General features: G+C 48.2%; 1 protein-coding gene across 1 annotated transcript; it reads left to right on the top strand.

The window, feature by feature from the left end:
- The first annotated feature begins 8,103 nt into the window (after positions 1 to 8,103).
- LOC135516566 (keratin-associated protein 10-11-like) lies at positions 8,104 to 9,783 on the top strand. The gene is made up of 3 exons (XM_064940916.1): positions 8,104 to 8,109; positions 8,545 to 8,559; positions 8,641 to 9,783. The coding sequence occupies exons 1-3, from the start codon at positions 8,104 to 8,106 to the stop codon at positions 9,781 to 9,783; spliced, it is 1,164 nt and encodes a 387-aa protein (XP_064796988.1).
- Positions 9,784 to 10,438: the final 655 nt, after the last annotated feature.

Raw genomic sequence — 10,438 nt, 5'->3', positions numbered from 1 at the left:
ACAACAAACGTGCGGAAACCTAAAACAGTCCTATCTGGTGCAAAACACAGAGACAGGAACAATCACCCACAAACACACAGTGAAACCCAGGCTACCTAAATATGGTTCCCAATCAGAGACAATGACTAACACCTGCCTCTGATTGAGAACCATATCAGGCCAGACATAGAAATAGACAAACAAGACATCCAACATAGAATGCCCACTCAGATCACACCCTGACCAATCAAAACATAGAAACATACAAAGTAAACTATGGTCAGGGTGTGACAATCCTGGTAGGACTGAATATCCTGGTAGGACTGAATATCCTGGTAGGACTGAATATCCTGGTAGGATTGAATATCCTGGTAGGACTGAATATCCTGGTAGGACTGAATATCCTGGTAGGACTGAATATCCTGGTAGGACTAAATATATCCTGGTAGGACTGAATATCCTGGTAGAACTGAATATCCTGGTAGGATTAAATATCCTGGTAGGACTGAATATCCTGGTAGGACTGAATATCCTGGTAGAACTGAATATCCTGGTAGGATTAAATATCCTGGTAGGACTGAATATCCTGGTAGGATTGAATATCCTGGTAGGACTGAATATCCTGGTAGGATTAAATATCCTGGTAGGACTGAATATCCTGGTAGGACTGAATATCCTGGTAGGACTGAATATCCTGGTAGGATTGAATATCCTGGTAGGACTGAATATCCTGGTAGGACTGAATATCCTGGTAGGACTGAATATCCTGGTAGGACTGAATATCCTGGTAGGACTGAACATCCTGGTAGGACTGAATATCCTGGTAGGATTGAATATCCTGGTAGGACTAGATATATCCTGGTAGGACTGAATATCCTGGTAGGACTGAACATCCTGGTAGGACTGAATATCCTGGTAGGATTAAATATATCCTGGTAGGATTAAATATATCCTGGTAGGACTGTGTGCCTGGTAGGATTAAATATCCTGGTAGGACTGAATATCCTGGTAGGACTGAATATCCTGGTAGGACTGAATATCCTGGTAGGACTGAATATCCTGGTAGGACTGAATATATCCTGGTAGGACTGTGTGCCTGGGTAACCTGCACTGATCTTACAGAAGGCATTACCCTGAATCTGTCAGTGAGAACCTTAGAGCTGCTCTGTGTGTGGAAGGGCCCTCTCTAGGACAGCTTTGTGTGGAGGGGCCCTCTCTAGGACAGCTCTGTGTGTAGACGGGCACCCTCTCGAGGACAGCTCTGTGTGTAGAGGGGCCCTCCTCTAGGACAGCTCTGTGTGTAGAGGGGCCCTCTCTAGAACAGCTCTGTGTGTAGAGGGGCCTTCTCTAGGACAGCTATGTGTGTAGAGGGGCCCTCTCTAGGACAGCTCTGTGTGTAGAGGGCCCCTCTCTAAGACAGCTCTGTGTGTAGAGGGGCCCTCTCTAAGACAGCTCTGTGTGTAGAGGGGCCCTCTCTAAGACAGCTCTGTGTATAGAGGGGCCCTCTCTAAGACAGCTCTGTGTGTAGAGGGGCCCTCTCTAAGACAGCTCTATGTGTGAAGGGGCCCTCTTTAAGACAGCTCTGTGTATAGAGGGGCCCTCTCTAAGACAGCCCTGTGTGTAGAGGGGCCCTCTCTAAAACAGCCCTATGTGTGGAGGGGCCCTCTCCAAGACAGTGCTGTGTGTAGAGGGGCCCTCTCTAAGACAGCTCTGTGTAGAGGGGCCCTCTCTAAGACAGCTCTGTGTAGAGGGGCCCTCTCTAAGACAGCTCTGTGTGTAGAGGGGCCCCCAAAATGTCTAAAAACATAATTTCTCTTTGACATTATGGGGTCTTGTGTTTTGGCCTGTGAAACAAAATCTAAGTGTAATCCATTTTAAATTCAGGCGGTAACACAATAAAATGTGGAAAAAGTCAAGAGGTGTGAATACTTTCTGAAGGCTCTGTCAGCTCAATCGGAAATGTCCTTTCTATAACGCTTCACTTTGAACAGTTTTAAACAGAGCCCTTGATCACAGAAAAGTACTGTGTGATTGAAGTGCACCATCACGTGTGTATGTGTGACGTGGTTCACACACACTCCAATACACTGGCTTCAACCTCGTGTGGATTTGTGAATGGGTGAGGGGAGGGATGGCTGTTGTGAATGAGTGAGGGGAGGGATGGCTGTTGTGAATGAGTGAGGGGAGGGATGGCTGTTGTGAATGAGTGTGGGGAGGGATGGCTGTTGTGAATGAGTGAGGGGAGGGATGGCTGTTGTGAATGAGTGAGGGGAGGGATGGCTGTTGTGAATGAGTGAGGGGAGGGATGGCTGTTGTGAATGAGTGAGGGCAGGGATGGCTGTTGTGAATGGGTGTGGGGAGGGATGGCTGTTGTGAATGAGTGAGGGGAGGGATGGCTGTTGTGAATGAGTGAGGGGAGGGATGGCTGTTGTGAATGAGTGTGGGGAGGGATGGCTGTTGTGAATGAGTGAGGGGAGGGATGGCTGTTGTGAATGAGTGTGGGGAGGGATGGCTGTTGTGAATGAGTGAGGGGAGGGATGGCTGTTGTGAATGAGTGAGGGGAGGGATGGCTGTTGTGAATGGTGTGGGGAGGGATGGCTGTTGTGAATGAGTGTGGGGAGGGATGGCTGTTGTGAATGAGTGTGGGGAGGGATGGCTGTTGTGAATGAGTGTGGGGAGGGATGGCTGTTGTGAATGAGTGAGGGGAGGGATGGCTGTTGTGAATGAGTGAGGGGAGGGATGGCTGTTGTGAATGAGTGAGGGGAGGGATGGCTGTTGTGAATGAGTGTGGGGAGGGATGGCTGTTGTGAATGAGTGTGGGGAGGGATGGCTGTTTCTTGCATACCCCACCTCCCCCGGAGACACAGAGAGTTCAGGTCAGAGCCATGGTCCACCATTTTCCAGCGTCCCTGGATCGGTTGGGGGGTTCAGTGCCCCCCTGCACAACAATAGACTTTTCATCTTGTTGGCTCTGGACTTCGAACCGGCGACTGTTACTGCCCCAACGCTCTAACCTCTAACTTCTAACCTCGAGGCTACCTGACACCGCTGATACAAGCTGACCCTACACAGACAATGTAATGATGATGCATTCTACAATTTCATTCTTTTTTTATTTAAAGATCCGTCTTGGTCCTCTTCCCACTCTACATCTGCGTCCCAAATAGCACAGCAGTACCTATATACAGCAATGAACTACTTTTGACCAGAGCCCTATGGGTCCCGGTGCTTTCACTTCCACACCTGTCAAGGGTCTCTCTCTCTCTTCCTATTCTCTCTCTTCCTATTCTCTCTCTTTCTATTCTCTCTCTCTCTTCCTATTCTCTCTCTCTCTTTCTATTCTCTCTCTCTTTCTATTCTCTCTCTCTCTTTCTATTCTCTCTCTTTCTATTCTCTCTCTCTCTTTCTATTCTCTCTTTCTATTCTCTCTCTCTCTTTCTATTCTCTCTTTCTATTCTCTCGCTCTCCCTTTCTTTTCCTCTTCTCGCACTTTTCCTATTCTCTCTCTCTCTCGCTTCTCTCTTCCTCTTCTTCTCTCCCTCTTTCTCTCTTTCCCTTTCCGACTTCAATTCCACCCATCAGGATACCTGGTAGTGGTTATTTAGAGGCCTGTAAAACCTTTGACCTCCATAATCAGGATACCTGGTAGTGGTTATTTAGAGGCCTGTAGAACCTTTGGCCTCCATACAGGTAAATATAGTCAAGTGTGGAAACAACCGAACAGAAATGTAAATGGATTCACTAGGCCTCGGGACATGAATGCATGCGCACGCTCCCTATCCTCTCTGAGCCAAACCTACATCCCTTAACCCCGTTTGTCAGAACAAGGTATTTCCAACGTGGATTACGGTGGCGTTTTATGCATATTTCCACCTCCCTACATCTGCCCCAATCTACCCTGATAGAATTGAGGGAGGTATTAGTACCTTTAATCTCTATTTTGTATGAGATTTATTTCATTTGATGAATTGAGGCACTGCGTTTTAAAGGTTGGAATGAGGAATAGGGTTATAGATTTGAACATGTGAACTCCCATATTTTGACAAACTGAAACGGTTACCTGACAGGTCCTCTTTACCTTTGGTTTTAATTTGATAATTACATGGATTTAAATAGATGTGTAAGGATTCAAGGTCAGAGTCTAATAAAATATAATGTCTGTCTGGGAGTCCTTTCTTTTAACCTTCTCATTCTGTGAAGGTAATTCTCTTCTCATTCTGTGAAGGTAATTCTCTTCTCATGCTCTGAAGGTAATTCTCTTCTCATTCTCTGGAGCTTTCATGAACAACACTTGACTTGTCTAGTGGTTGGAGAACAACACTTGACTTGTCTAGTGGTTGGAGAACAACACTTGACTTGTCTAGTGGTTGGAGAACAACACTTGACTTGTCTAGTGGTTGGGGAACAACACTTGACTTGTCTAGTGGTTGGGGAACAACACTTGACTTCTCTAGTGGTTGGGGAACAACACTTGACTTGTCCAGTGGTTGGAGAACAACACTTGACTTGTCTAGTGGTTGGGGAACAACACTTGACTTGTCTAGTGGTCGGGGAACAACACTTGTCTAGTGGCAACACTTGTGAATTGAGGCACTTGGGGAACAACACTTGTCTAGTGGTCGGGGAACGACACTTGTCTAGTGGTTGGGGAACAACACTTGTCTAGTGGTAAATAGGGAACAACACTTGTCTAGTGGTCGGGGAACAACAATTGTCTAGTGGTCGGGGAACAACACTTGTCTAGTGGTCAGGGAACAACACTTGTCTAGTGGTCGGGGAACAACACTTGACTTGTCTAGTGGTTGGGGAACAACACTTGACTTGTCTAGTGGTTGGGGAACAACACTTGACTTGTCTAGTGGTTGGGGAACAACACTTGACTTGTCCAGTGGTTGGAGAACAACACTTGACTTGTCTAGTGGTTGGGGAACAACACCTGACTTGTCTAGTGGTTGGGGAACAACACTTGTCTAGTGGTCGGGGAACAACGCTTGTCTAGTGGTCGGGGAACAACGCTTGTCTAGTGGTCGGGGAACAACGCTTGTCTAGTGGTCGGGGAACAACACTTGTCTAGTGGTCGGGGAACAACACTTGTCTAGTGGTCGGGGAACGACACTTGTCTAGTGGTCGGGGAACGACACTTGTCTAGTGGTCAGGGAACGACACTTGTCTAGTGGTTGGGGAACGACACTTGTCTAGTGGTCGGGGAACGAATCTTGTCTAGTGGTCGGGGAACGAATCTTGTCTAGTGGTCGGGGAACGAATCTTGTCTAGTGGTCGGGGAACGACACTTGTCTAGTGGTCGGGGAACAACACTTGTCTAGTGGTCGGGGAACAACACTTGTCTAGTGGTCGGGGAACGACACTTGTCTAGTGGTCGGGGAACAACACTTGTCTAGTGGTTGGGGAACAACACCTGACTTGTCTAGTGGTTGGGGAACAACACTTGACTTGTCTAGTGGTCGGGGAACGACACTTGTCTAGTGGTCGGGGAACGACACTTGTCTAGTGGTCGGGGAACAACACTTGTCTAGTGGTCGGGGAACAACACATGTCTAGTGGTCGGGGAACGACACTTGTCTAGTGGTCGGGGAACGACACTTGTCTAGTGGTCGGGGAACGACACTTGTCTAGTGGTCGGGGAACGACACTTGTCTAGTGGTCGGGGAACGAATCTTGTCTAGTGGTCGGGGAACAACACTTGACTTGTCTAGTGGTTGGGGAACAACACTTGACTTGTCTAGTGGTTGGGGAACAACACTTGACTTGTCCAGTGGTTGGAGAACAACACTTGACTTGTCTAGTGGTTGGGGAACAACACCTGACTTGTCTAGTGGTTGGGGAACAACACTTGTCTAGTGGTCGGGGAACAACGCTTGTCTAGTGGTCGGGAACAACGCTTGTCTAGTGGTCTGGGGAACAACGCTTGTCTAGTGGTCGGGGAACAACACTTGTCTAGTGGTCGGGGAACAACACTTGTCTAGTGGTCTGGGGAACAACACTTGTCTAGTGGTCGGGGAACGACACTTGTCTAGTGGTCGGGGAACCGACACTTGTCTAGTGGTCTGGGGAACGACACTTGTCTAGTGGTCGGGGAATGCTGTGTACCGACACTTGTCTAGTGGTCGGGGAACGAATCTTGTCTAGTGGTCGGGGAACGAATCTTGTCTAGTGGTCTGAACGAATCTTGTCTAGTGGTCGGGGAACGACACTTGTCTAGTGGTCGGGGAACAACACTTGTCTAGTGGTCGGGGAACAACACTTGTCTAGTGGTCGGGGAACAACACTTGTCTAGTGGTCGGGGAACAACACTTGTCTAGTGGTCGGGGAACAACACTTGTCTAGTGGTTGGGGAACAACACCTATAATAATAATAATAAGAGGTTGGGGAACAACACTTGACTTGTCTAGTGGTCGGGGAACGACACTTGTCTAGTGGTCGGGGAACGACACTTGTCTAGTGGTCGGGGAACAACACTTGTCTAGTGGTCCTTGGGAACAACACATGTCTAGTGGTCGGGGTGCGACACTTGTCTAGTGGTCGGGGGCGACACTTGTCTAGTGGTCGGGGAACGACACTTGTCTAGTGGTCGGGGAACGACACTTGTCTAGTGGTCGGGGAACGACACTTGTCTAGTGGTCGGGGAACGAATCTTGTCTAGTGGTCGGGGAACGACACTTGTCTAGTGGTCGGGGAACGACACTTGTCTAGTGGTCGGGGAACGACACTTGTCTAGTGGTTGGAGAACAACACTTGACTTGTCTAGTGGTTGGAGAACAACACTTGACTTGTCTAGTGGTTGGAGAACAACACTTGACTTGTCTAGTGGTTGGAGAACAACACTTGACTTGGCTAGTGGTTGGGGAACAACACTTGACTTCTCTAGTGGTTGGGGAACAACACTTGACTTGTCCAGTGGTTGGAGAACAACACTTGACTTGTCTAGTGGTTGGGGAACAACACTTGACTTGTCTAGTGGTCGGGGAACAACACTTGTCTAGTGGTTGGGGAACGACACTTGTCTAGTGGTCGGGGAACGACACTTGTCTAGTGGTTGGGGAACGACACTTGTCTAGTGGTCGGGGAACAACACTTGTCTAGTGGTCGGGGAACAACACTTGTCTAGTGGTCAGGGAACAACACTTGTCTAGTGGTCGGGGAACAACACTTGACTTGTCTAGTGGTCGGGGAACAACACTTGACTTGTCTAGTGGTTGGGGAACAACACTTGACTTGTCTAGTGGTTGGGGAACAACACTTGACTTGTCCAGTGGTTGGAGAACAACACTTGACTTGTCTAGTGGTTGGGGAACAACACCTGACTTGTCTAGTGGTTGGGGAACAACACTTGTCTAGTGGTCGGGGAACAACGCTTGTCTAGTGGTCGGGGAACAACGCTTGTCTAGTGGTCGGGGAACAACGCTTGTGTAGTGGTCGGGGAACAACGCTTGTCTAGTGGTCGGGGAACAACGCTTGTCTAGTGGTCGGGGAACAACACTTGTCTAGTGGTCGGGGAACAACACTTGTCTAGTGGTCGGGGAACAACACTTGTCTAGTGGTCGGGGAACAACACTTGTCTAGTGGTCGGGGAACGACACTTGTCTAGTGGTCGGGGAACGACACTTGTCTAGTGGTCGGGGAACGACACTTGTCTAGTGGTTGGGGAACGAATCTTGTCTAGTGGTCGGGGAACGAATCTTGTCTAGTGGTCGGGGAACGAATCTTGTCTAGTGGTCGGGGAACGACACTTGTCTAGTGGTCGGGGAACGACACTTGTCTAGTGGTTGGGGAACGAATCTTGTCTAGTGGTCGGGGAACAACACTTGTCTAGTGGTTGGGGAACAACACTTGACTTGTCTAGTGGTTGGGGAACAACACTTGACTTGTCTAGTGGTTGGGGAACAACACTTGACTTGTCTAGTGGTTGGGGAACAACACTTGACTTGTCTAGTGGTTGGGGAACGACACTTGTCTAGTGGTCGGGGAACGACACATGTCTAGTGGTTGGGGAACGACACTTGTCTAGTGGTCGGGGAACGACACTTGTCTAGTGGTCGGGGAACGACACTTGTCTAGTGGTCGGGGAACGACACTTGTCTAGTGGTTGGGGAAGGCAGGGAGATATGAAGGTCAGCCTAATAAAACACTCAGCAGAGAGTTCATCAAAAACACCTCTGGTACCAAGCCTCAGTTGTAAACTTGATCGGTCCTGCTCTCATTCACCCGTCTAAAAGGACTGATTGTTTTCCTTGTATCCATCCCTCCATCCCTGCGTCTCCTGAAGACTGAAGAAATCAAATATCTAGACAGAAGGAAACATTTTACATTTAGAAGCAATCTAAGCTATTCTTCATTTGTGTGTTCTTCTGTCTACAGCAGGAAATGAATCCTGCAGCGACAGGAAATGTGAATTATTATGTGGATTGTAATTAATAAGACTTCCTGTGGCTCCAGGATTCTTTTGCTGCTGTAGCAAACTGTCTCAAATTAAGATCCAAAATCTGTCTACCTGTGCTGTGTACTGTGTGCTGTGTACCGTGTGCTGTGTACCGTGTGCTGTGTAGCGTGTGCTGGGTACCGTGTGCTGTATACCTGTGCTGTGTACTGTGGCTGTATACCTGTGCTGTGTACTGTGTGCTGTGTACCTGTGCTGTGTGTAGCGTGTGCTGGGTACTGTGTGCTGTATACCTGTGCTGTGTACTGTGCTGTATACCTGTGCTGTGTACTGTGTGCTGTATACCTGTGCTGTGTACCTGTGCTGTGTACTGTGTGCTGTATACCTGTGCTGTGTACTGTGTACCGTATGCTGCTGTGTACCTGTGCTGTGTACTGTGTGTGTGTACCTGTGTGCTGTATACCTGTGTGCTGTGTACCTGTGCTGTGTACCGTGTGCTGTGTCTGTGTACCTGTGCTGTGTACCTGTGCTGTGTACCTGTGCTGTGTACTGTGTGCTGTATACCTGTGCTGTGTACCTGTGCTGTGTACTGTGTGCTGTATACCTGTGCTGTGTACTGTGCTGTGTACCTGTGTACTGTGTACCTGTGCTGTGTACCTGTGCTGTGTACCTGTGCTGTGTACCTGTGCTGTATACCTGTGCTGTATACCTGTGCTGTGTACTGTGTGACCTGTGCTGTATACCTGTGCTGTGTACCTGTGCTGTATACCTGTGCTGTGTACCTGTGCTGTGTACCTGTGTGCTGTGTACCGTGTGCTGTGTACCTGTGCTGTGTACCGTGTGCTGTGTACCTGTGCTGTGTACCGTGTGCTGTGTACCTATGCTGTGTACCTGTGCTGTATACCTGTGCTGTATACCTGTGCTGTATACCTGTGCTGTGTACCGTGTGCTGTATACCTGTGCTGTGTACCGTGTGCTGTGTGTGTACCTGTATGCTGTGTACCTGTGCTGTATACCTGTGCTGTGTACCGTGTGCTGTGTACCTGTGCTGTGTACCTGTGCTGTGTACTGTGTGCTGTGTACTGTGTGCTGTGTACCTGTGCTGTATACCTGTGCTGTATACCGTGTGCTGTGTACCGTCTGCTGTATACCTGTGCTGTGTACTGTGTGCTGTATACGTGTGCTGTGTACCTGTGCTGTATACCTGTGCTGTATACCTGTGCTGTGTACCGTGTGCTGTGTACCGTGTGCTGTGTACCCTGTGCTGTGTACCGTGTGCTGTGTACCGTGTGCTGTGTACCTGTGCTGTGTACCTGTGCTGTGTACCTGTGCTGTATACCTGTGCTGTATACCTGTGCTGTGTACCGTGTGCCATGTGCACACCGAAGTTTATTGGGCAGCAGCGTAAGGTCTAGCAAAGCTACACATGGTAAACATAAGTCATTTTTAAAGGAGAACACTTAGATTGCTTCTAAATTGGATAATTAATTGATATTTTTGTTGGGGGCAAATCAAAACTGACATTTTTAAAAGTGTAAATTACATGATGCACTACTATTGACCAGGGCCCATAGGGAATAGGGGGCTATTTGAGACTCAACCATAGAGCCTCTAAGAATAACTAATGTCCTTTTCTCAGTGATAGGCTTGGCTGTCATGGTAACCTCCATTAAATACATGCATAATTAATGGCAACTGCTCTCCTATCTGGAGACTAACAACAATAAGAGGAGGACAAGGCTGGTGAGGTAGAGAGTGAGACGCCATCATAACAAACATCTGTCATTCACCTGTAACCAGGTGAGACGCCATCATAACACAAACATCTGTCATTCACCTGTAACCAGGTGAGACACCATCATAACAAACATCTGTCATTCACCTGTAACCAGGTGAGACACCATCATAACAAACATCTGTCATTCACCTGTAACCAGGTGAGACACCATCATAACAAACATCTGTCATTCACCTGTAACCAGGTGAGACACCATCATAAAAAACATCTGTCATTCACCTGTAACCAGGTGAGACACCATCATAACAAACATCTGTCATTCACC

This window comes from Oncorhynchus masou, chromosome 27 (genome assembly GCF_036934945.1).
Source record: "Oncorhynchus masou masou isolate Uvic2021 chromosome 27, UVic_Omas_1.1, whole genome shotgun sequence".
In the NCBI taxonomy this organism is placed as follows: Eukaryota; Metazoa; Chordata; class Actinopteri; order Salmoniformes; family Salmonidae; genus Oncorhynchus; species Oncorhynchus masou.
The sequence above is the reverse complement of the archived record's forward strand: the minus strand, read 5'-3'. Positions and strand labels throughout refer to the sequence as shown.